The 26,612-nt window shown below is 44.8% G+C and overlaps 2 protein-coding genes across 2 annotated transcripts; both read right to left on the bottom strand.

Moving 5' to 3' along the window:
* Nucleotides 1–1,562: 1,562 nt before the first annotated feature.
* On the bottom strand, nt 1,563–13,818 carry znf800b (zinc finger protein 800b). Its single transcript, XM_077594268.1, has 10 exons — nt 13,031–13,818; nt 11,136–11,218; nt 9,807–10,053; nt 9,635–9,730; nt 8,426–8,569; nt 8,156–8,333; nt 7,902–8,082; nt 6,505–7,029; nt 4,370–5,413; nt 1,563–3,268 (listed from the first exon to the last, which is right to left on the bottom strand). The coding sequence occupies exons 2-10, from the start codon at nt 11,187–11,189 to the stop codon at nt 3,167–3,169; spliced, it is 2,571 nt and encodes an 856-aa protein (XP_077450394.1). The 5' UTR covers nt 11,190–11,218; nt 13,031–13,818; the 3' UTR covers nt 1,563–3,166.
* Nucleotides 13,819–16,168: 2,350 nt separating this feature from the next.
* On the bottom strand, nt 16,169–25,899 carry atxn7l1 (ataxin 7-like 1). The gene is made up of 11 exons (XM_077594521.1): nt 25,710–25,899; nt 24,623–24,727; nt 23,462–23,636; nt 23,065–23,366; nt 21,488–21,570; nt 20,610–20,833; nt 19,547–19,760; nt 19,337–19,458; nt 18,958–19,272; nt 18,717–18,840; nt 16,169–17,961 (listed from the first exon to the last, which is right to left on the bottom strand). Exons 1-10 carry the CDS (start codon nt 25,750–25,752, stop codon nt 18,729–18,731), a joined length of 1,695 nt encoding a protein of 564 aa, XP_077450647.1. The 5' UTR covers nt 25,753–25,899; the 3' UTR covers nt 16,169–17,961; nt 18,717–18,728.
* Nucleotides 25,900–26,612: the final 713 nt, after the last annotated feature.

Genomic DNA, 26,612 nt, shown 5'->3' with positions numbered 1-26,612 from the left:
CCTGGTCCAAAGTCAGCAGGGATAGGCTCCAGCACCCCCCACGAGTGATAAAGCGGGTAAAGCGGTTCAGAAAATGAATGAAAAAATATCTATGAATAAAACATCTTCATGAATGCCATTAGAATATGCACAAATCCAACTTAAATTTTACCGTATTTTACACATCTGTCCTTCTCACTTCTCATTCTCGTTCATATGACTTTTCTGCTGAACTTGAGATAGTCAAGTTTCCATTTATATGCAATATTTTTCCATGATTTTGCTTTGATTTATTTAATAAGGGATAGCACATATTAATGAACATATTTACATTCATGTTAATGAACATATATATGTAAGATTGTAGCCGAGGGCTAATTTCCATTTATAGTCCATTGTGTAGGTTGAAGATAAACGATCACACATACTAGACCAGGCATGGGCAAACCGGTCCTCGAGGGCCGGTGTGGGTGCAGGTTTTTGTTCCAACCGATATAGCACAGACAGTTTAACCAATGAGATTCCTGCAGAAAACAAGAAGCACCTGACTGCAATCTACTGATTGCACTTGTAGGACACCGGATTGGTGAAAAGGTGCCCTCTCAATGGGTTGAAATGAAAACCTGCACCCACTCCGGGCCTTTGTGGAATAGTTTGCCCACCCCTGTACTAGACATACACGCACGCACGAAAACCACACACACAGCAGATTTAGACAGTTTTCACCCGATTTCACCGCTTGTTCTTCTATTTGCACAGTAAAGTAAAAGTGAATGTATTAAGAAATATTAAAATGTATTTTAAAAAAAAGATAGAAGGGCTGTAAAACACGAAAAACATAAGAGTGGACAGAGCTACTGCCACTGGCTGCCGCGTGAACGGCGCCATCACGGGGAAAGAAGAAAAAAAAGGGATTTTATTTTGTGCGCGCCATATGATTTGCTGTGCGCAGAGAAGACGAGAATAGTGCGTAAAAACATTGCTTACAGGTTGGTTTCTGAATATTTTGGAGCACTTTCTTTGGATTTGGGCGAATTCCAGGCAACTTCTGGTGTGTTGGTCACTTTCTGCTCATTATTTGACCATTTCCGTAGGTTTTGGGGCATATTATGGTTCCTCATTGGCTGCCAATGACAGAAGCAATATGGCTGTGGATAAGAAATCGATCAAAAAGCACTCACAGAATTTAGCGCCCGTGTGGAAAAAATAAGGTACAACAAATGTATGTACAATATGAATGGACATCTCTGGACCCATAGCAGACCACAGGCCATATGTTTGACACCAATGACCACGATTCAATGCATTTTTCTCAGGAAAATTGCCATGATCTCATTGGCCATTTTAACTGGCATGGCAAATGGTTTGGACGTCTTTGGTCGTAAAGTGCACTGAAACCTGATTATTCCCAATCAGTCCTTCCAATTTAAACGGTGGGATGTTGATTGTTGACAAAAAAAAAAAATGCCGAAATGACGCCTGAAATGAGAAAAATGTCATACGCTAAATGAAATCTGTCCGCGAAGGATAAAAATGAGATATGTGGCACTATTTTTCATATCGGAGCATGACAAGTCTCACAATGTTTGTCGTAAAGTTTATTTGTTATGATTCTACATTCAGATCACAAGGTGTTTAACTCAAGTTGACAAAAGACAGGAAATTCTCCCTGTTTTTTTTGTTCTCATCGCACTCGCAAAATAAAAAGCTCAAATTGCCTCAAGCTAATATGAACTACTGTCCTTTGAATTGATAATATTAATAGCATATACATTTCTCACCTTTCCGCTTGTTGCGCTTGTGTCTTATGTAAAAATAGTTTCCATCTTTTGTTCTATTTAATGGCTTTGCAGTTGGATCTCTATTTACATTAAGTCTTTATTTTGCCAGTGTTTCAGACTACCAGACCAGCTAAAACCAACAGATTATTCCAAGTCAGTACACATAAAGATTGTTATATTTCATTCTAGAAGAATCCAGTTAAAAAGTACGATACATTGATCCACCCGTCTTGCGTTGGGGCTTATCCTCACGAGGGTCGCGGAGACATCGGACATTTAAAATAGGGGTGAGCCAATCGTAGGTAGAATTCATATTAAAATTCATGAAGAAATTTAAAAAGCATGCGTGCAAAAGTGAGGAAGGAGAATGGAGTTAAATTGAAAGGAAAAGTTTATAAGGGAACATATTTTAGGGACTTTTGCTATTCCTTGATGGCACCCTGTCGCACATTTTGTACTTTCAAAGTAACTGATTATCAAACAGTGTGGCTTTCATTTACCATTTAAGTTAAGGAAATATGTATGTACAAATATATTCCGTTATATATTTCTTGGGCTAGTAATTGATGTTCAACTACTAGGATTTCCTTTTTTTAAAACCCTCTACATCAGGGGTAGGGAACCTAAGGCTCGGGGGCCACATGTGGCTCTTATGATGTGTGCATATGGCTCTGAACGCACCAATAGGAACGCCACATCGGGACTGTGTCATTGATTTCATTGATACTCATTGATATTCATTGATTAGCAACAGCGTAACAACATTGTCAAAGGAATTCAGAGACTTTTTGTACTTTAAAAGTGACAAAATGACTACAAAATTTCATGTATTTTAACTTTTAAATTGTGATTTTGGCTCTCAAGTAATAACATTTGAAAATAGGAATTGTTTATGGCTCTCTCTTTCAAAAAGGTTCCCGACCCCTGCTCTACATTGTGTAGTAAGGTTTTCAAAAAAAAAATGTTTCCAGGGGGAAACAGCAGCATCTTCTGGACAAATCAGTGCACTGACATCTTCTTTATGGATTTAGTCGCATCCGAAAGAAAAAGTATTTAAAAATGAGTTAGTTCTTTCTACCTGTATTGCCATTTCTTGTTTGTGGTGGGTCGACTTTCCGTTTTTAAACAAACTCTCCTTTGTGTAGTTAAAGGGCCACACTCCCATTAAGTATAGCAAGGAAACGGCTGCTAACTGTTTCGTTTCGGCGCCCCGAGGGGAGAAGAAAGAGGAAAGAAAGAAAAAAAAAAACACACACCTCTTAAGCCACTACCTCAAGTATACTCACAGTTTATGCGTGATGAATGGGGCAAGTAGGGGCAGGCGAGGGGAATTGAGACACAAGTACTGACGCCGAGTGTCCAGAGAGAGTTCTCACGCTGCCTTGGTGGTTTGGTTTGGTTGTTCTTCACCACACCATGGACTTGGAACGCGTGCTGACTCCTTTTCTCCTGCTGCCCGCCACCGTCGCTGCGTTGCGGTGACTTCGCTTGTGAGATTCCAAGTATAACTGCAAAACGGGTGACAAACACACATTCAAGTATTGAGCTGCAATGGGAAAGGGGGTTCTTTTCCAATTGGAAAAGCCATCAATTATGGCAAGAGGGTGCCGCATGCGAGGGATACATGGGAGAAATGCGGTAATAGCTGATCGATTATTGTGGATTCATCACGGCTAGGATCTGGCCCAATGTGTTTGTGTGAAAAGCGTATAGGGTCAAAAAACAATACAGTGGTACCTCGACCTACGATCAGCTCTACCTACAACATGCTCGAGGTACGATGAAAATTTCGATTGAATTATTTGCTCGAGATACCATCAAAATTTTGAGATGCGACCAAGCCAGGTGGCCATGACATGAGAGGCTGTTTATCATTGTAATGCACTGTCTTTTTTGCCGCCTCTCTTTCGTGTATAACTACTATATCTATGTGGACTGAACGATTTATTCAGACGAGTTTCGACCAGGAAAAGCACAACGCGCATGCGCGGGCAAAAAGAGGGCTTTCTGGGTAATGAAGTATAGTCGTGCACACAACACCGATAGGCAATGGCACCCTTTCTCAGAATAAAACTTAAACATTACCCACAATTAATACGTGGGTAGGCTGTTATTCCTTCCTTAGCCTGTTAGCTCCCGCGATCGCTCATTCAAGACTACTTCTCGTTGGCAAGTGGTCGTGCGTTATCCTATTGTGAGGACATTTGTGTGCATCATTTTGGGAATATTTTGAAGGGAATACAACAACAAACGATAGCGAACGTGAGGGTGGAGGCGTGGCAAACCGCTAACCCGGAAAACAATGGTAACAAAAGATTAAGACAAAACTAGAATTCAGTTTTGTGTAAAGTTACATTAAATGTATGTTTGAGTGTGTCTGTATATATTAATCCAAGTTCATTTAAATGTGTTTGTTCGTTTATGAGTGCGTTGTTGCCGTGGATAACGTCCCCCCTGATTTTTTACGTGTTGCAGCTGTAGCTGCAGCAGAGGTTTTATAGCCATCAAATAGTTTTTGAGGGTTGGATTGATTCCGATAGAAGGCGCTACTAGAAAATGCACGAACCGCCACTGACGAGTAATAGTAAGAGTGTGGTAAAGTTTCAAACCTTCTTTGCAAAGGCGCGCCCACACTGGTCGCAGGCGTGTAAGGAGAAGTTTTTGGTCACCCGGACTTCGGTGGAGGACGATCCGGACGGGCTGTCGTCCGGCTGCGAGACACCGCTGCGCTGGTGCGAGTGTTTGTCTCCGCGGCGGGTCGTCGGCGGGCTGACGGCGCGGGGCCGCTGAGCTAGTTGCCTGTCCTGTTTCCGCGTGACGGGCGGCGATGGGGCGGGCGGCGGGGAAGGGTGGGGCTCTTGCGCTTTCCGAGCCGATGAGGAGGAGGAGGAGGTGGACGACGCAACGGTGGTGGTGGCGCCGCCGCTGTCGTGCTTGCGGGTGACGGGAGGCGATGGGCAAGGGGAGGACGCGGCCAAGGCGGGGGGTCGCCCGTTGACTTCCCCCTTGTCGTCGACGCGAGCCCTCTTGGGGTTGGAGTTGTTGAGGACGGCCTCGGCCAGACGCTTGATGGAGCGGCTCTCCAGTTTGGGCATGATCTTGGCCAAGTAGGGCGAGGACTTTTTGTGCACCACCGTCACGTGGCGCAGCACGTCCCGCTTGCGGCGCGACTCGTAGCGGCACAGCGGGCAGCGGTAGAACTTGATGAAGATGTCGTTGCCGTCCATGTGCAGCTCGATGTGCTTGGACAGGTTCTGACGCGAGCTGAATTGGCGCTTGCAAAGCTTGCAGAAGAGCTGCTTGAAGTCGAAGCCCACCGACAGTTTGCTTTTGACCGTGACGCCCACCGCCGCCGCCGCCGCCGTGGCCTTTGCCTTGGGATTCCACGGGCCGTCTTCCTCCTTCACCTTGAGGGAGCCGGCCTCGCTTTTGCCGGACGAGGCGCTGCGAGCCGGAGACGCTGGTGGGCTAAGGTCCGCGTCCTCCGCCGGCTCGTCTTCCGAGGCTTCCTCTTTGACCTGGACGCTGTTTCTGGGCGGCGCTCGACCGCCGCCGCTCGCCGGCGTTGCCGCGCAGCCAGATGATGTCGCCGATCGGTTGCTTTTCATGCTGTAGATTTTGTGAACGATGCGCATGTGTCTCTTCAACATGAGCTGAAAGAGACCCGAAGGGTGAAAATAGAAAGACGACTAAAGATGCCCCTGATCCGATCGTGTGATCGGAAATGGAGTCCCTCTTTTAAGAGGATCGGAATCGGGTAAAAAAACACTTGGTATGCATGTATTTTGATTTGACGTCTGCAACTGTCGAAGGCAGTGAAATAAATAATGTCTACAAACAATATATAATAACAAAAAATACATGCACTATATCAAGGGTGTCAGACTCGGGTTGGTTCACAGGCCGCTTTAACGTCAACTCGATTTCACATGGGCCGGACCATTTTACATATAATATTTAGATTTTTTTTTTTAATAAATGTATTAAAAGAACTTGAATTAAATGCCCTGAATATTCAGTTTTTTATAGATCTAAAACAACGTTTATTTTAGCTTTTTTGATATATTTTTAGATTTTATAAAATGATTTTTGAACTAAAAACACAGAAAAAATGGATTAAAAAATTATAATTATTGATTTAAAAGGGGGAAAAATCAGGAAATGTAATATACATCTATATTCTTCATTTTAATTTGATCCTAAAACAGAAAGTCGGCACTCACGATTTACTTTCCCGGGCCACACAAAATCATGCGGCGGGCCGGATTTGGCCCCCGGGCTGCCACTTTGACACCTGTGCACTATATATTTATATATGAAAAGAAATTGCCTAAAATAACAATCAAGAGAGCTCAATTCATCACATTTGACTATTTGTCGTATAAATTTAGTGATGAGGACCAAATATTTGTTTTGGCAACCCTAACTATTTTTTTGCTAATAACGGTCTTAATGTTGGACAGCATTTTTAAATGATTTTTTAAGATTTAATATACCGTATTTTCACGACGACAAGGCGCACCACATTATAAGGCGCACCACATTATAAGGCGCACCACATTATAAGGCGCACCCTCAATGAATGACACTTTTTTTTTTCCATATATAAAGCACACTGGATTATAAGGCGCCCCGTCTATTTTGGAGAAAATTTAAGACTTTTAAGTGCGCCTTATAGTCGTGAAAATACGGTAATATTATATGGAGAAAATTAGACCAAAACATGCCTAATGACGAGGCTCACCTGCGAACTGTAGTTTCTTTTGCAGAGAGTGCAGCGGCTGGGCGCTCGGCTCGCCACGTCCGCGGAGCTCGGCGTCGGACTCGCCGGCTTGGCCCGGTTCTGGCTCGAGAGCGCCGGCTTGGCCTGGACGGAAGGGGACTTGGAATTGGCGCTCCGAGGCGGCGAGGCACCCTTCCCGGAAGCGGCCGCGTCCAGGGAGAGGGGCTGTCCGGGCCGCGAGGCGATGGCCGGGGTGATGGCGTCCCTCCTGAGGCCGCGGTGCACCTCGTCAAAGTGCCGGCGAACGTTGGTTTTGGTGGCGAAAACTTTGAGGCAGACGGGGCACGACTTTCCCGGGGGGGTGCTTAAAGACTGCGGACGACCTTTCACCATGGAGAGCAGGCTGGTCGGAACCGTGCGCGTCTCCGTGAATTTGCGAAGCTCCTCCAGTTTGCTCTTGTGCATTTTGCGGCAATGGCGGCGGATGCTGCGGCGCGAGTTGAAATCTTGCCCGCACAGACAGCACGAGATGGTCACGTCCTCCACCTGGACGGGGGCAAAATAGACCATGTTTAAGAGCGGATCTAGCGTGGAGAAATACATTGGCTTGAGGGCACGTGTCAAAGTGGCGGCCCGGGGGCCAAATCTGGCCCGCCGCATCATTTTGTGTGGCCCGGGAAAGTCAATCATGAGTGCCGACTTTCTGTTATAGGATCAAATTCAAATGAAGAGTATAGATGTATATTAAATTTCCTGTTTTTCCCTCTTTTAAATCAATAATTGTCATTTTTTATCCATTTTTTCTGTGTTTTTAGTTCCAAAATCATTTTGTAAAATCTAAAAATATACAAAAGCTAAAACAAACATTGTCAGGGCTTTTAACCCAGTTCTTTTAATCAATTTATTTAAAAAAATCTAAATATTATATCTAAAATGGTCCGGCCCACATGAAATCGAGTTGACGTTGATGCGGCCCGCGAACCAACCCGAGTCTGACACCCCTGCTTTAGGGGGTACCGTATTTTGCCGTTTAATATACCTGGGTATATGAAATGATTTTTGCTTTTTTTGAGCCTCCCGTTTGTGCGCCATTTAATATACCCCTGCCGTTTAATATACCCGGGTATATTAAACGGCAAGTCAGCTTTTTTGGCAAGATTTGTATGGTGTTCATGGGGGCATAATTATAGATACTTAAGTTCATTAAAATTACAAGTGATTAAGTAGTTTTAACCTGAGCAGTAAGTAGTTTTAGTCTGCAAAACATTGATGCATGCCGTCACGGCATAAAAAGTGCGTAGTGGATCGTACCTTCCCGTTTCTGCGCCATTTAAAATACCCCTGCCGTTTAATATACCCGGGAATATTAATCAGCAAAATACGGTAATACTGGAGGTAAAGGTGCCGCCGCCGCCTACCCCGCTGGTAGAACCCTCTTCCTCCGGTTGCGGCGCCACTTCTTTGGCCCCGTCCTCGTCCCACTTCTTCTGGCTGTGTTGGCTGTGCGTGGGGCTAGCGCAACTTCGGGTTTGGCCATTTTGCTCGTTTTCCGCCTCCCCCGAATCGCCTCCTTCCCACGTGACCGGGCTCTGCCTGGCGCTGCGAGTGAGCGTTTCCCAATCAGGTTTAACGGCGACGGCGGCGCCAACGGTCCCGAGCGCTCCGGCAATACCTGGGCGCTCTCGACGGATAGCGAGCGGCCGTGTCTTCCTCCGTGGAGAGGAACTGGTAGACGGCCTTGCTGCTGGTCTGGATGGGTTCCAGTCGCATCACGTAATCGGATCGCTCCGCTCTGTGGTAGATGATGTCGGTCAAATCCTGCAGAGCTACGCACTGTTGTCGGTCATCGCCTGGAGATGACAAAAGTATGCGGGGGGGAGGGGGTTCAACCTTTGTATACAACGGCGTGGAAACGACAGATGCGGTTAGCGCGTATGCTCACCGTCGTACTCGGGCAGCCTGGACAAGCAGTAGTACTCCTTGTGGGTGATGAGGTTGGGCAGGCCTCGGAACAGACTTCGACATACCTTGCACTCAAAGATGGTGTCCACTTCTCTCAGCAGCATGTGCCTCAGTTGGCTGGTGCCTGTGAGCAAAAAAACAAAAAGAAATCAATCAATCAAAAATAGCCCCAGTCAATCTATAGGCCAAGGGTGTCAGACTCGGGTTGGTTCGCGGGCCGCTTTAACGTCAACTTGATTTCATGTGGGCCGGACCATTTTAGATATAATATTTCGTTTTTTTTTTTTATAAATTGATTAAATGAACTGGATTAAGAGCTCTGAATATTCAGTTTTTTATAGATCTAAAACAATGTTTATTGTAGCTTTTTTTTATATTTTTAGATTTTACAAAATGATTTTTGAACTAAAAAGACAGAAAAATGGATTAAAAGATTACAATTATTCATTTGAAAGGGGGAAAATCAGGTAATTTAATATACATCTATACTCATTTTAATTTGACCCTAAAACAGAAAGTCGGCACTCATGGTTTACTTTCCCGGGCCACACAGAATGATGCGGTGGGCCAGATTTGGCCCCCGGGCCACCACTTTGACACATGTGGTCTAAAGGAAGGGTGTCAGACTCGGGTTGGTTCGCGGGCCGCATTAACGTCAACTCGGTTTCATGTGGGCCGGACCATTTTAGATATAATATTTAGATTTTTTTTTATAAATGGATTAAAAGACCTGGATTAAAAGCCCTGAATATTCAGTTTTTATAGATCGAAAACAATGTTTATTTTAGCTTTTTTAAATATATTTTTAGATTTTCGAAAATGATTTTTGAACTAAAAACACAGAAAAAAATGGATTAAAAAATGACAATTATTGATTTAAAAGGGGGAAAATCAGGTAATTGAATATACATCTATACTCTTCATTTTAATTTGATCCTAAAACAGAAAGTCGGCACTCATGATTTACTTTCCCGGGCCACACAAAATGATGCCGTGGGCCAGATTTTGCCCCCGGGCCGCCACTTTGACACCTATACACTAGTGAAACAAACTTTGCAGAAGAAAGTGTGTGTGAAAGCCAAGAAAATCCCAATCACGAAAGCTCCATTTATGCTACTGGACTATTTTTGATAGAAAATTGAGAGAAATTGCTAGTTTCAAAATATGCCATGAGGACTAAATTCCAAACCTGAACGGAAGCAGTCGATGATCTGGTGGATTCCAGATTTTGAAGTATGCAGGGGCTGCTGCAGCACAGGGGGGTCTCCAGGTTCAATGCAGTGACCTTCAATGGGCAAAAAAATCAATAAGAATCATTATTTTAAATTGTAAAAGATGCCCTTTTTAACAAGTGACATTACTTGGGTGATGAGGGCTCTCAGCGCAGTTGTCCGTCTGACAACTTTGATCTCGGGTGTCGGGGATGGAGGCCCCCTTGTCGAGCTCTGGCAAAAGAGGAGGGATGGGCTTCCACAGTGGTTTGGCCTGGGTAGAGCAGTCGCCCTTTGCCTGGGCGTCCACTGGGCATGGTGTGGGGGGGCTGGCCGGCGCCTCGCTGGGTTCGGGAGTACTGCGGGCCGGCTCTGGATGTTCCACCGGCGGCGATGGCTGCGGAAAGCAGAAATTGAGCCTTAACGTCCCCGGGATTTTAATGTCTGTACAGTGGCACCTCGACATACGATCGTAATTCGTTCCGAGACTGAGATCGAGCGAACGTTTCCCATTGAAATGAATTGAAAACAAATTATTTTTTCCAACCCTCTGAAAAAACACCAATAACAGGATATTGGATTGGAAAAAATGTTTTATTTCTTCTAATTCGCCATATATTGACAAAGTAATAAATAACGAGTGGTTTAATAGTAATAAAATGTGTTTAATAAATGTAAAATTAGACGCATTTCATGGAGGCGAGAGACAACGACACAAATGGAGGCGGAGGGGACTGTTCGGGGAGACTATCCATGGCACTCGTAAACGGACAAACAAATTCAAATTAACTTGGATTAATATATACAGACACTCAAACATATGTTTAATGTAACTTTACACAAAACTGAATTCTAGTTTTGTCGTAATCTTTTGTTACCTTCGTTTTCCGGGTTAGCGGTTTGCCACGCCTCCACCCTCACGTTCGCTATCGATAGACCGTTTGCTGTTGTATTTCCTTCAAAATATTCCGAAAATGATGCACACAAATGTCCTCACAATAGGATAACGCACGACCACTTGCCAACGAGAAATAGTCTTTAAAGAACAATCGCGGGACCTTCTTTCCTTAGAAAGAATAACAGGAAATGCAATAGCTGAGCTTGAAGTTTTATTCTGAGAAAGGGTTCCATTGGCTATGGGTGTTGTGTGCACGAGTATACTTCATTACCCAGAAAGCCCTCTTTTTGCCCGCGCATGCGCATTGTGCGTTTCCTGGTCGAAACTCGTCTGAATAAAACGTTCAGTCCTCGTAGATATAGTAGTTATACACGAAAGAGATGCGGCAAAAAAAGACAGTGCGCTACAATGATAAACAGCCTCTCATGTCATGGCCACCTGGCTTGGTTGCATCTCGAAATTTTAATCGTATCGCGAGCGAATTATTCGATCGAAATTTTCGTCGTAACACGAGCATGTTGTATCACGAGGTACCACTGTATACCCAAACATTTTGTTCCATCAGCGGTTTGCCTCCATACCTCTTGGCGGATTGAGAGGGAGCTCTTCCTCCCGGATGACTTGGTCTTCACCATGGTGCGGAGATACCACCTTTTACGCCACCCTGCAACAACAAAGCAGCTTATGACATAAATAAAATCGAAAGAAAAAGTTAGTTTCATCATTTTTTTTAATGACAGCGTTTCAAGGTAAGATGCGTTGAAGAGAGACCATGTGTAGATTCAAACTTTTTTTTTTGGTTTGTTTTGATTTTGTTGCAAGATAAAAACATGTCTACTAGAGGCGAGTTGGAGTACTTTTGACTTTCCAAGTTCCTAAACGCCACAGAGCATGCGCATGACCATCACGCCCCTTCAGGATGGATTTGTTTCATTCATTGCTGTCTGTTTGAAATGTGTAACATTGTTCCATTATAAGCTTTAAAAAAAAAAGTCAACTCCCATTTTGTCACTGACGTTGCTGCAAGCGAGTAATATTTTAAAAGTATCTATTTATTCGTGCATTTAACAAGCAAGTAGGCAAAACAGCGATTTAGGATATCAATATTTGGGCTGCTGTCAGCGTTGGGTAGCTCACTTGAACTCGTTACAAGAGCCCGGATTCGAGGCGCTCTTTCCGGCTTGACGCCACCTCACGCACTGGGCAACGATTCGCGAGGCGAACATCGCTCTAGTTTGTATTTATTTTCTGGTCTCAAATGGCTTTTTGGCTGGCAAGAGTCGTATAATAATCGCGATGTGAAAATGTCGCCTTTGCGCCGGCGTTGTGGAAGGATTCAAAGTAGGCGGAGTGGCGTGGCCTCGCCTCGGCGGTGGCCGCTCGGACGCGTGCACTCCCCGGCAAGAGTGGGTGGGTGGGTCGATGAATGGGGGACGGCGGCGGAGGGGATGTGTGTGGGGGGGAGAGGCGGCCCGAGTGGGACTTGGGAGCGCATTGACAAGCCATAAAGGGGGCCGGCGCGGTGACTATTGTGCTCCCTTTTTGTGTGTGTACGTGAGCGCGCCCAAGTATTTACAAAAGGTTGGCCGGTGCTTGGTTGGCGGTTGGGCCAGCTGCGCAAAAAGCAGCAGCGCCGGCCGTGGCGGCGCTTGCGCATCGCATCGAGCGGACTGGACAGGACTTCCCCACTTTTTTTTTCGCGCAAACTACCGCCGCTCGACTATTTGCGTAAAGAAGCGACCGAGGCCGTCCGTCTCCCGATTAGCATCGGCCCGCCTATGTTGAGCCCGACCGAGCGCCTGGCTCGAATCGAAGTGTCTGTCCTTTTTTGCACGCGATCATGGCGCTCGATCGAGAAGGCGGGTTAGCTCGCCTCGAAGCGCCGCCGTCGTCGTGCACCGTTTGCGGCACGGCAGCGCCAAAGACGAGAGCTCGGGGGCCGCTCGAAAGCACGGTCAAAACATCGAGCGAAAGCCAAGCCACCCTCGCCGAGTCGCCCATGGCTCAGTTAGCCCGACGATGACGGCGGTGGTGGCGGTGGTGGCGGCGGAGGCGGCTGTGCTAATGTGCGCCAAAAGCTCCGGCGGCGGCACGCAGCCCGGCTGGGCTCGGCTCGGCTCGGCTCGGCGCACAAGCGCCGGCGTGACCCCTTCCATCTTTGCGCGTCCGCCTCTCCGCACGAAAGCGTCGACGAACCGTCGCTTCGAGCGCCGACGTGGCGTTAAAACGCCGCGCCGAGGCCGCGTGGCCACCCCGCGGGGCTTAACGCGGGTTTGCCCGGATGGAGCCCCCTTGGAAGAAGCGTGCTCGCCGCGAACGGCCAACCGGCCGGCCGGCCGGCCACAAACAAGAGGGGCCATGACGCCATTTTCTGCAAAAGCGAGCACGCTCGGAAAGCGGATGCGCCGAGAGCCTACCGTACATCGCTCGAGGGCCGCCAAACAAAAGCTTACCGTCCGTCCGTCGATCTACTTACTGGATGGGGGGGCCCGCCGCCGTGTACGAAGCGCCGATGTGTCGGATCCGGAGCGTGCTGTGTTCTCGGCTCAGCTCGGCTCGGCTCGGCGTGGCCGGCTCACTCCTCCCAAGTGAAGTTGCACTCCGAGCCGCTGCCTTTGTGCACCCAGCGGAGCCTCTCGGGCGCCCAGCGAGGCTTCCTCTCTGCGCAAAGGTGCACCGTCTCCCCCTCGCCCCCACCCGGAGCAGGGCTGACAACACATGGGAATTTCAAAGGCAAACTATTGAACTCTCGATAAAGCACCAAAAAAAAGCGTAAGCGTGCGTGATGATCCCCTTTGATTGCTTTTGTGCTTTAAACCAGAGGCCACACACGTCTAGAAGCCTATTTTTGTGTGCTTCCCCACCCCAAAAAAAACGCGCAAACCAGCCTTTGACAACGCCAACCGGACGTTTCGGACTTCACGAGTTGGGGAAACAAAAATACACATTTACGCAAAGTTGAAGCACCAGACTAAATTTGGGTGGGGGAAAAAAAGAACCAGAAACCAGAACGTGCGCTGTTACGACCAATAAACTCAAATGTTTGTGCATCGTGAATTTTTAGGCGGACTTCATACTGACAATTTGTAGTATATGACGCGTGTAGTTGTTTGCTTTCACTATTTATTATAGTTAGTTCAAATCGGAAAGTTGTTTATGCTAAAAGGTATGAATTATGGCCATAAAGGCGTCTACAAGGACGACTTTTTAAAAAATTAATTGAAATGTTATTTCAGATAAATGCATTCATTAATCTCAATGGGTACGCAAACATTTGTTAATCCCATTATAGTTTCCCCCCATTTAAAACAAAACACACCAGCTATTTGTGCATGTTTGTAAAACTGACAAAGTTGTTGATGTACACAAACATAAACAAGTTAAACAAAACCATAAACAAGTTAAACAAAACTATTTTAGGGGCCAGACTGGTTGATGAATTTACCAAACTTCCTAACATTGAAATGGGAATCTCCCTCACCCAAATTTTCTTATTAGGAATCTCACATTTAATAACAAAATGACTATTTGATAGGACTAGTAACTTGTTATCAACCTGGTGTTTAACAATGGTTGAATAGATTGAATAACAGACTTCACAAAGTACACTAAATAACTAAAAATACATTATTTTTGGGGGTCACTGTCTTAATATTGCACTAAATCGATAAATCTATATAGTTGTTTCATGTCAAACATTTATCAGCTAGACGTAAATGCAATTTTCATGACAAGTCAATAATAAATGATTCATATCGGTGTTTTTAAAATGTATAAATTATGAATTTATACATAAGCGTGGATTGAAGAGTGAAATACAACTGAACTGTACTTGTGCAGTAATTCTTGTGTGTACCACTAGAGGGAATCTGTACACCACATTTTGTAAATTACTAGTTTAAGTGTCAATTAAGAATATCAAATCTATTTTAAAGCATAAAAACTGCATTCTAGAAGTGATTTAACTAACTTTAGGGGGGAAAATGAGCTTAATATTCGCTTGGTATTATTAATTCAACTTTATATTCATTTTAAGACTCTCTGTCCTCACATGTATGAAAATTGTGCACACTAGTAGAAAAGCCCTGTTTTTTTGTTTGTTTTTAAATGCTGTCATTTTTAGTCAAGAGTTCAACTAAAAATAAACGCAAAAGAAAAGCAGTAGGTAAATGTCATTTGTCTTACCTTCGAAGGGGTCAAGCACAGTGGCCATCTCTGGAATTTCATTTCTTCTGGGACATTTCAACATGGCTGACGCCGGCAAAAATCTGTAAGAAATACTTTTTGCACCTCTGCTCATATGTTGTTGTCGCCTGTGGAACAAAGTGGCGCTTGTAGTTGGTGTTTTAGCTCATGTCCACATGAAATGTGGGGACCTGGAAAGATACATTTGAAGAACTGTGCATTTTTTGGGGGGATGTTATCGCTTTTTCATGTACAAGTGGACATGCAAATGGTACTCGGACGATTCGCCGAAAGACGTTTCGCCGACGGACGTTTGGCCGACAGACGTTTGGCCGACAGACAGTTCGCCGAAACGCTCGCCCCGCCCCTGGATCATGTGTACATGTTTTTCAACCTCGGCCCGCGGGCTATATACGGCCCATTACAGATAACATTCATTTAAGAATAACAAGGGCATGTACTGCCCCCCGCTGGACATATTTTTAAATACAAGTACGTACTACACTACAATGTGCTGCCATTTTTTTATTTTTTTTATTTTATCCTTGCGTTTAAAGTAGTAGCCATTTGGACACAATGTAATTTATCAAAGCTGGGGATGATGTCTGACACTGAGAAAAAACAACACTAGAAGACTTATATAAAATTCTAAGTGCCTTGGACACACAAGAGGGCTTGGAGAACAATACCTGAAAATGCCATGGAACACACTTACTTCGAGTTTAATTTTAAATAATTTCCCATTATTTTAGGAAATATATATTCAAAATTATTTGCTGAGAACCTTAATTCAAAGATTAATCGCAACATTTTCTATGCTGGTGTAAGTTTTCTGGAGTAGGATTTCTGGATTTACAATTTCATAACAGTAGTACTTACTGTTAATACTGCTTTATTTTCTCTATTTCTTCTGTCATGTACTGTTCTGCGTGATCTCCAAATGGCTACTACTTTAAATGCAAGGATAAAATAAAAATATAAAAAATTGGCAGCACATTGTAGGACATACTTGTATTTAGAAATATGTCCAGCGGGGGGCAGTACATGCCCTTGTTATTCCTAAATGAATGTTATCTGTAACGGGCCATATATGGCCCGTGGGCCGAGGTTGAAAAACTTGTACACACGATCCAGGGGCGGGGCGAGCGTTTCGGCGAAACGTCCGTTCGGCGAACTGTCCGTTGACCAAAAGTCCGTTGGTGAAACGTCTTATCGTCCGGTCACGCATGCAAATGGGTTAAATTCTCCATATAGTGGGAACACTAGGTAAAACCATATTTCACAATTCAATTTAAAGGCGTGTTCACACCAGGAAAGTGGTAAAGTAAACATTTTAGTCATCGGAAATCATAAGAGGACATTTAACTTACGTTAGTTTGCATTCTGAAATGAACAACAAAAGTACACCGGCATCCAAAGGAAGTTGTTGGTTATTTTCCTTTTAAAAAACATTTTCACTGCAATTTTTCCCACATACAAATATAAACTTTGAACATGTCAAATATATATAAATAGAACTTGGGGGAAGATTGAGTTACAAAGTGCAAACACCACGGAAGGCGAAGCAATCATGATGATGTACAAAACTCAACATCTTTGAACTTTGTCATTGTTTTAGCTGCATCATCATCACTTATGTCGCTTCACATTGGGATTGCTTGCAAAGACGACTTTGTTGGAAGAAAAATAATAATAAATAAATACAGACCATTAACATTGAGCCAACACACTCATCCCCAGATGACAGTGGCTTTTTTTCCTTGTGAAAATATCAGTAAGCATTTTAATTACCAGCAAACAAACACAAGTTTGATTGATAGGAAGAATGGGAGATTTTTGGGGGGACTAAAATATACAAATGGCAATGGATTTAAAGTGTTTGCATTATAAAATAAAATTTAAAAAAAGCCCAAATCGTTTTTATCGTTCAAAAAGGGGTGTGTCGACTTTTTTTAATGGAATGTATAATAATTGTAAATAAAGGGGAACAGATAATAAATACCAAAGCATAATAAACACATTTTCAACAATATAATACTTTTACAGTATTTCAAAATGACATGACTTTACCAACAACACCCTGGAAACATACATTTGTTCAAATAGTGTCCAGATTGCCTTTTATATTTAAATTAGGAATGTCCCAAAAGCATTTTTTGCAACCTGATTTTGCAGCCAATACCAAATCCCGATCAGAAATGTATTAAGGGGGTAAAATGGCACATTCAAATCGAAATTTATCTCCCAATTTGAACGAGTCTATCAAACATTAAAAGCAATATGTAGGAATTATTATCAAAAATTTCTGCAAATCGTTTGGGAACAAATGACTACATTTAAATATTTGGTTTTCATTAAGAAACTTTTTGAATAAAAATAGTCCAAAGCGATAAATGGAGCTCTTGATTGTGATTTAGTTGACTTTTATGCTTTATTCTGCATTTTGTGAATATCAAAATGTAATATAAAGCGTAATATCCATTTTGCAAAATACCTCCCGATTATTTTTCTTTACAGGAAATAATGCGCCCAATTTTCGATCACATGGTCATATTTGGGACATCTCTAATTTAAATACAATGCGTTGAGGGACATCATCTGTTAATGTCTTTTTTGGGGGGGGCGGGTGGCGTGACCGGACGATTCGCCGAAAGACGTTTCGCAGACAGACGTTTCGGCGAACTGTCTGTCGGCCAAACGTCCGTCGGCGAACCGTCTTTCGGCGAATCGCCCGGGTACCGGCGGGGGGTGGTGTAAATACATACTTTAAAATGTGAAGGCGAGGGATGAGGAGGGCAGTAAGAGCACTTCAAACACAACCATGCTGGGTGGACACGATGCACATGAGACAAAAGACTGCAAAAAGCGTCCGCGGAAAAAGCGGCTTTGTATAAAAACGGGCTGTAAAAAAGAGGTGGGAAGGTAAAAAGGGCCAAGAAGCTGGTTAAAACCCAACCGAAAAGTGTGCCAGTCCTTTACTTTAGTCGTTTCTTGGGACAACTGGAAAAGGCTTCCGAGAAAGTGGCGAGAATTATTCCTTATGACTCAATTTTCATTGTTCCTTTCTGTCGCCGGAAGTCAGAGCAGAAAGTGCAACCCAAAGCGGAACTAAATGAGAAACGTTACCCAAGTGAAGTGACGCCGTCCAATCGGGTCCAGCGGTGAGCGCCGTTCGTTGCCTGCTATTTCGAGAAAAAAGCTTTCAGGGAGATTCAACCTGGCCTGCGAGGAGAAGACGGAGGGAAACAAGTTTTTAAATTATTATCAAGTTGCTGAATATTCTCATGCTTAAATATTTTTTTTTAAATAAAAACGACTTGTGCGGTAATTGGGGCCATTTAGCATTTTTTTTAACCTTTTCACATTGCAATTTAACAACAAACCGCCACACGTGCAAACATCATTCAATCATTGAACAAAACGCGTTGGGCGGGTTAAAATAGGAAAAATACAAAAGTAAACAAATGACGGAACTCCATGGTTATGGATCATACAACTCAAAACGTTTTGCTTTCCGCCCCAAATCAGCTGGGATTGGCTCCAGCAACCCTTACGAGGATTACATGAATCTAGAAGGTATTCCGTCGCCTCATCCCGCCACAGTGAAACCAGACTCAAAATAGCCAACAAACTGCTTAACAGAACATTTCCCATAATGCCCCTGTCTACGGAAGCCCGTCACGTTCAAATTTGAGCTTTGATCTGAACCACTGAACCATTTAATCACTAAATGCTGATAGGAAGTGGATTTTACCCCATTTTAGTGCAATTTTTGCCGTTTCGCGTATGGACGTTCATCGCTGTCTTTTCCTGGGTAAATCACCCCCCTGGCCCGGTTGTAATGTCTGAAAAGCTCCAGTATTTGTATTTAATCATTAAATGCTGCTAGGAAGTGGATTTTACCCATTGAAGGCGCTACGAGAAAATGCACGGACCGCCACTGGAATACACCCTAAAAAAAATCAAATAAAAAGTACCTGTCTTCTGTCTCAAAGAGGTCCAGGGCATCCAGCCAGCTCAGTTTGTTGTCTGCGCTTTTCCTTTGGCAAGTGCGCCTCCCCTTTTGGCCCATAATTCAAGGCGCCGGAGGCGAGCAATTCCCTGCAGGACGAGTAGGGTATAGCGGTGTTGCCGAGCTCACCCAGGGGAATTTGCAGTTGGTGACATTTAGTGCGCTCCGACTGGATCTTGACGCTCCAAATGGAAACCTCTACCTACCTGCTATTTGAATTACAGCCGTGGGAGCCGTCCGCCTTTGAAAACCAGCCACGGTTATAGTCCCAAAGACCCTTTCCCTCGGGAAGACGTCCCTTTTTTCTCACCGCCCCACCTGATGCTTGCGAGGACCAATGAGAGCTGGTCCCGTTACGGACGCAGCTAGAAGAGTTTTTTCTCTTGGTTCCTGATGTAGAGTCCTCAGGTGAAGGATCGGGAAAGACAGAACTGGACGGCTTGGTAAAAAGCCGGTCTGGAGAGGAAGACCATGGCGGCGCCCGCTGGGACGGCGGGTTTTCCGCAGCGAGGGGGACCTTTCTGGAACGAGACCGAGGGGCGCTCAGATTTCAGAGTCAGGTGGTCCTGGTTTTTGGTTCCTTACCTCCACATTTGTGCATTGAGGTGCTTCTGCACCACATTCTGGAGCGCCAACCTCATCCTGTCCCACCGCCGGTCAAACACGTAGTGGCCTCGTCCCATCAGCCTGCTGCTGAATATGCAAAACTGCATGGATAAAAGAAAGGACGGGAAATGGGTGAAAGGATTTCTCCAGGCAGCAAGCGCAAAGGGTGTCCTTTTTTTTTTTTTTTACCCCTGAAGGCTGAGGGTGGACATTGGAGAAGTGAAAGGCAGGTCGGTGAGCGTCCTCGGGAGGTTGGACGTCGCCTTCGTCGCTGGAGAGCTTCTCGCCGTCTCCGCCGGCCGCCCTCGTCCGAGGCTCGGGTGACGGATTGGAGGACGGAACGGGGAAGGGAACTTGGGGTGGAGGTGGTGGTTGAGGCACGGAGGTGGAGATACCCGGAACCCTTTAAAAACAAAAAAATAAATACAGTGGTACCTCGACCTACGAACAGCTCTACCTACGACATGCTCGAGGTACGATGAAAATTTCGATCGAATAATTTGCCCTAGATACGATCAAAATTTCGAGATGCGACCAAGCCAGGTGGCCATGACATGAGAGGCTGTTTATCATTGTAGCGCACTGTATTTTTTTGCCGCATCTCTTTCGTGTATAACAGATATGTACGAGCACTGAATGATTTATTCAGACGAGTTTCCGCTACACATGGACCAGGAAACGTACAACGTGCATGCGTGGGCAAAAAGAGGGCTTTCTGGGTAATGAAGTATACTCGTGCACACAACACCGATAGCCAATGGCACCCTTTCTTAGGATAAAACTTCATTACCCACAATCAATACGTGGGTAGGCTGTTATTCCTTCCTTAGCCTGCCAGCTCCCGCGATCGCTCATTCAAGACTACTTCTCGTTGGCAAGTGGTCTTGCATTATCCTATTGTGAGGACATTTGTGTGCATCATTTTCAGAATATTTTGAAGGGAATACAACAGCAAACAGCCCATCGATAGCGAACGTGAGGGTGGAGGCGTGGCAAACAGTTAACCCGCCCAGAACAAAGGTAAAAAACAAAAGCAAAATTAGAATTAGAATAAAGTTACATTAAACGTATGTTTGAGTGTCTGTATATATTAATCCAAGTTAATTTAAATTTGTTTGTTCGTTTATGAGTGCTTTGTTGCGTGGATAAAATGACTTTGACCATTGACGATGTAATGTTTGGGTGTCTTAAGAACAGGGGGGTTCAAACTTATTTAGTTAACCTTCCACCCCTTCTTGAGAGGATTTCCTACCTGGGGATGTGTGCGTTTGCTAGCTTTAATTTCAGGGTGGACAGGGGGCGTCCATTCAGGCAGGAAGGCTGCTTGGTCCCAACGAGGTCTTGAGAGGTGTCCTTCTCCTTCTCCTTGGCTTTGGCTTCCTCCGCCTCCTTGTTCCTACTCCTGTGCTCAGCCAAGAGCACGTCGAAAAGTTTCATCCTGCCGGGCACGGCTCGGCGATTGGTTAACGAGTGAGCCTGAAAAAGGTGGAGGGTCCTCATTGGGTACTTTGTTTTGTGTAGCAGTTAAAAAGCGTTGGCGTCATGTTCGTTCATTTGCATTGGGCAAATGAAGAATGTGAAGAATTGTCATGCAAATGAGACATTGGAGCACATGTGTCAAAGTGGCGGCCCGGGGGCCAAATCTGGCCCGCCGCAGCATTTTGTGTGGCCCGGGAAAGTAAATCATGAGTGCCGACTTTCTGTTTTAGGATCAAATTAAAATGAGGAGTATAGATGTATATTCAATTTCCTGATTTTCCCCCTTTTAAATCAATATTTGTCATTTTTTAATCATTTTTTTCTGTGTTTTTAGTTTAAAAATCATTTTGTAAAATCTGAAAACATATTTTAAAAAAGCTAAAATAAACATTGTTTTAGATCTATAAAAACTGAATATTCAAGGCTTTTAATCCAGTTCTTTTAATCCATTTATGAAAAAAAAAAATCTAAATATTATATCTAAAATGGTCCGGCCCACATGAAATCTAGTTGACGTTAACGCGACCCGAGTCTGACACGCCTGCATTAGAGGGAGGCTCTTCTCAACATTGCCACTGTGTGGAATAATGCCTCATGTGCATAAATTGTGATAAATGAATAAAATAGTTAGCACAGATGTTGTGTTGTCACCTTGCAGGTGAGGGAGCGCGTGCACGGCTGTTTGCTTTCAGGATCCGGGACTCCACAGTGCTTATTCGGATCAAACACTCTTCCTGTTCAACAACAACAACAACAACAAAATTAACTGTTAGAAATCAGCATTTACAATTTTCACATTGGCTTTAGTCTTTTCAAACCGTCTGTAGAACTGTTTTTTATTACATTCCACGTCGTCAATAAGTCAGTGTTATGATTGTACCATGCCAACACCTCAAGCAGTTAAAAATAATTAAAAATATGATTTCAGGACTGAGAAAAAAATAAGATTTAACGGCTGAACTAGATTCAAAACTGAGCTTTGCATTAAAAACTCAATTTGTTAACAGAATATTATGCAACAGTTCAGAGGGCAAAGAGAGCAGCGAGAGGAAAGGGAGTGATAAAGTGTCAAAAGTAGGAGGGAAATTCTCCCTCTGCTCATCACGGCCATCGTCTGTAGCCAAAATGTTCAAACTGGACAATCTCCAAAGATTACTTCGATAAGGATGAGTGCGTGTGTGTGTGCGCGTGCGTATTGCAGGAATTCCTCTCGAAAAATCAGACTAGACTGAATGATGGCTTTGCAATAACTCGCCGGCGGCTGTTGATGGTCGTAGATAAACCAAGATCTGCTTTAAAAATGAACCCTTTTCAATGGTAATATGTCAAATGCAGTCCATGTGAAAACAGTGAAACTAGCAGTGGCGGTCTGTTCATTTTCTCGTAGCACCTTCAACGGGTAAAATCCACTTCCTAGCAGCATTCAGTGATTAAATACAAACACTGGAGCTTTTCTGATATCAGAACCGGGCCCACAATTGAAATATTATTTAGGAATATAGCCATATTTGACTCACCAAAAATCCTTTTTAACTGTACACAATATCCATCCTCCTTTCTTTCTTCCTTTTTTTCTATCGCCATCGAAGCTAATGCTGAAAGTCGAGCCTGTCCTGTCGTATTTCTGGCATAGTCCGTCTTGAAAATGGCTTTAAATCAACACAACAATATATTTGCTTGTGCAGCTCGCTCCTGATACAGTTTGGTAGCTCTGGCTAATCACTAGCCAATCATAGTTGGTGAAAGCGATGACGTGTCCCTATGCCTGCGACAAGGCAATGACGTATCCCTACACCTGCGACAAGGCATTGTGGTGTTGCCAACTCGAAATCTGATTGGTTAAAGCAACAGTCTTATCGACGCTTGTTTAATGCAGCAGAGCCTGCAGAACTGATTGTGAAGGCCTTGAGGCAGATTTCTGACCCTGGCAACAAATAATGGCTGAAAGGTGATTGGGTAAATGCTTCAATACGCAAACATCTGGAAGCAGTGCAACCAGGGGGAAAACCAACGAAAGAAAACTAACAGACAATTTGGAATTATTTCATAAGTATTGATGGACAAAATATAATATATGATTCAGATATTTCTTAGGCCAGCAGAGAAGGCCTTTGAAGGCCCTGACGGCCCGCCACTTGAAACTAGGGACATTGATGAAACAGCTTTCCAATTGTTTTGACACTTAACAGCAACACGTGAAATTCATGCGAGTCAGAAATATCACTAACCTGAGAGCCTGCTGTGTGACCCGGAAGAAGCCCTGGCGCCATTCCGGCTCTTCTTTTCAGGAGACGGTGACGACAACAACAGAGGGGCCGGTCTGGAAGCCGGGCGGGGGGACGGTGCTGGGCCCGGGCGACCGTCCGGGGATGCGGAAAGCCCGCCGTTGCCTTGGTTGTTTGAAAGTTTTTCGCCCGGGGGAGCGGTCTTAAGCGGGGAGGACGACGAGGGGCCGAAACGGACTCGTGAGGTGGCGTCGACTCGTCCGAGGCAGGGCGTCGTCTCCAAGCTCACGACGGGAAGAGAAACACTGGAAGGGGATGAGAGTAGGCGTTCTTAAAAAGTGCGTGGAAGGAGAAAAGAAAAAAATGGCCAACGGCTATAAAAGGGGGTTCAATGGCACACCACGATTCGCTCCGAGTCCCCTTTGGAGGGTAGACAGCGAGCGGTGCTTTGTCGAAACGCGAGTGAGGGTAGTCTTTGGAGATCCGAAAGGCGTCCCCGGGACCGCTCGCCGCGGCGGGCCCTTTGCCCTTCGTGAGGACCACCGGGCTCTTTGAAGGGGAGTCGTAGCGCTTCTCTGGAACCAGACAAAATTAGCGTTTTGGTTGGTTGTTTTGAACGCAGAATGGCACTTGGACGTTTCGTCGACCGGACGCTTGGTCGGCCGGACGCTTGGTCGGCCGGACGCTTGGTCGGCCGGACGCTTGGTCGGCCGGACGCTTGGTCGGCCGGACGCTTGGTCGGCCGGACGCTTGGTCGGCCGGACGCTTGGTCGGCCGGACGCTTGGTCGGCCGGACGCTTGGTCGGCCGGACGCTTGGTCGGCCGGACGCTTGGTCGGCCGGACGCTTGGTCGACCAAACGTCCGTTCGACCAAACGTCCGGGGACCCAACGTCCGGTCGACCCAACATCCGGGGACCAAACATCCGGGGACCAAACATCCGGGGACCAAACGTCTTTCGACGAAACGTCCGGTCACGCGCAGAACTGATGCAAATCAGGATTTCCTTCTCATTTATTGCCCTGACCGTTAAACTCACTCAGTGCTCACTCGCCTCCCCCATCCATGATATCAATTTGTTTGGACAGGGAAGGGGAAAAAACGAAGAAGAGCTCGCACTTACGGTTCTTACTATGCATGTTGTTTTGGGAGCAAAGCGGGGGGTGGTCCAGGATTCTTGCCCTCTGCTCTCACTGGGAATCCAAAGCCCAACTACCTGAACCAATGGACACAAGAGGAATGGGAAGGAAAAACACGCTCAGGCAAAATACAAAGACAAATTGTCTCATTATCGGACGGATGATTTCTCACTTTGAGCTATTTTCGTTACGAGTGCGCGCGTGTAAAAACCACCGGGTGAAATATTTCAATCACACTCTCCCTTTGTCGCCGTGCGTTTCTATACGCCTGACCTAGGAGTCGAGGACGATGGTGAAAGCAGACGCCGGGATGAAAATGCATGCATAACGGCTACTAGAAGGTCACGCCGTAAAGGATGAGTGTCCATCCTCTTAAAATCATTGGCTGGAGGCGTCCGATCCGTTGGGACCGGCGGCGTTTACCGTAATGCGTGAAGAAGGCCTGAGGAGCGACCACCTGATTGTGGACATGGCAGACAACGAGATGAAAGTCTTCCAGCTTTGGAAACAGATGTCGACGAAGCGTCCCTAAAGAAGACAGGACAAACCAGTCAATAGGTGATTTTTTTTTTTAATTTGTTATGATATTTTTGGGACTATAAGTCGCATGTGAGTGAGTATAAGTCGCACTAGCCAAAAACATGCACAATGAAAGGGGGGGGGGGGGACACAAGTCACATTTTGGGGGAATTTTATTTAATATTCAAAATGTCAAAAATGTCCTCGTGAGAGACAATATAATTTTTACCCTAAGTAAAACCCTAAGACAGACGGCAGCTTGCCGCCAAGCAAAATAATGCGACCGATTTCTGCCACCCGGATTGGACGGACACTCTCCGAATGACTTGCGCGCTACTGATGCTGCTAAGAAGCTGACAGCCAGGAAAAAGAATTCCAAAGTGGACTGAAACATTCACTAACTGGATGCCAGATTGACTACCAGTTACAAGCAGTGCCTGTCGAACGGAGGCAAAGACCAGCTGACTTTTTTGCAATCCAACTTTCAGTCTAAAAATCCATTTGACATTTCCGGAGCAAAATATTAGTGCAAAGCGGTCACAAATAACTTTTTTTCCTTTTTATTTTTTTTAGATTTTTTCATTTCAGGCGTAGGGATACGTCATCGCTTTCACCAACTATGATTGGCTAGTGATAGAGTGAACTAGCCAGACCTACCAAACTGTACTTGGAGCGAGCTGCACAAGCAAATATATTGTTGTGTTGATTTAAAGCCATTTTCAAGACGGACTATGCCAGAAATACGACAGGACAGGCTCGGCTTTCAGCATTAGCTTCGATGGCGATAGAAAAGAAGGAAGGAAGAAAGGAGGATGGATATTGTGTACAGTTAAAAAGGATTTTTGGTGAGTCAAATATGGCTATATTCCTAAATAATATTTCAATTGTATGAAATTCCCAGGGAAAGTCATCCTCCGGGCCCGGTTCTGATATCTGAAAAGCTCCAGTGCTTGTATTTAATCAATAAATGCTGCTAGGAAGTGGATTTTACCCCATTTTAGTGCAATTTTTGCCGTTTCGCCATTGACGTCCATCGCTGTCCTTTCCCGGGAAAATCACCCCCCTGGCCCGGTTGTAATGTCTGAAAAGCTCCAGTATTTGTATTTAATCATTAAATGCTGCTAGGAAGTGGATTTTACCCCATTTTTGTGCATTGATTTATTGATTATTTCTTATGTGTCGCAGCTGTAGAGGTTTTATAGCCATACAATAGTTTTTGAGGGTTGGATGAATTTGTTGAAGGCGCTACGAGAAACGCCACTGGGTTTAAATGATTCCGGTTGATAAAACTTTGATGAAAAGGACATTATATATTGTTAATATAGGCGATATAGTTTTAAAATAGAAGATTTTCAGCCAGTGGTGTGCCTTGAGATTTTTTCAATGCAGAAACTGTGCCGCAGCTCCAAAAAAAAAGTTTGGGAAACACTGCAATGCATCAGTGTTTTTGTTCTCATTGAAAAATCAGGTGTCAAATTTGTTCTTTAGGATGAGGAACTAGAAAAAATATTTCAGAGACAGCCAGATAAGTTATTTAACGATAAAAAAGGAATCAACTTCAGTACTCACCCTCCCTCTTCGTTGACCAGGCAAAACTCTCCGTGGCACTTCTCCAAAGTCGAGTCTGCGTACAATCAAAAGTTAGGATTCCGAAAGCAAGCACATTGGAACAAACTTTTCTTGATCAGAAGGAAAGCCATGCGTTGTTTTAAACATTAGATTGGCCGTCAGGTCAGGACAGCCCCTTCGACGGCTGTCAAAATAACGTCCAAGTAGTGCACAGTTGAAAACATGGCTTGGCTCTAGCAGTCAAGTGGGCCAAAAACACGCGTCATGCGCGCGTTCGGACCCGCGGCCGGTTCACCCTTGGCCATTTGGCAGTCGTCCTTTTTTT

The sequence above is a fragment of the Stigmatopora argus genome, chromosome 23, assembly GCF_051989625.1.
Source record: "Stigmatopora argus isolate UIUO_Sarg chromosome 23, RoL_Sarg_1.0, whole genome shotgun sequence".
Taxonomy (NCBI): Eukaryota; Metazoa; Chordata; class Actinopteri; order Syngnathiformes; family Syngnathidae; genus Stigmatopora; species Stigmatopora argus.
This window is presented reverse-complemented; position numbering and strand designations above follow the sequence as displayed.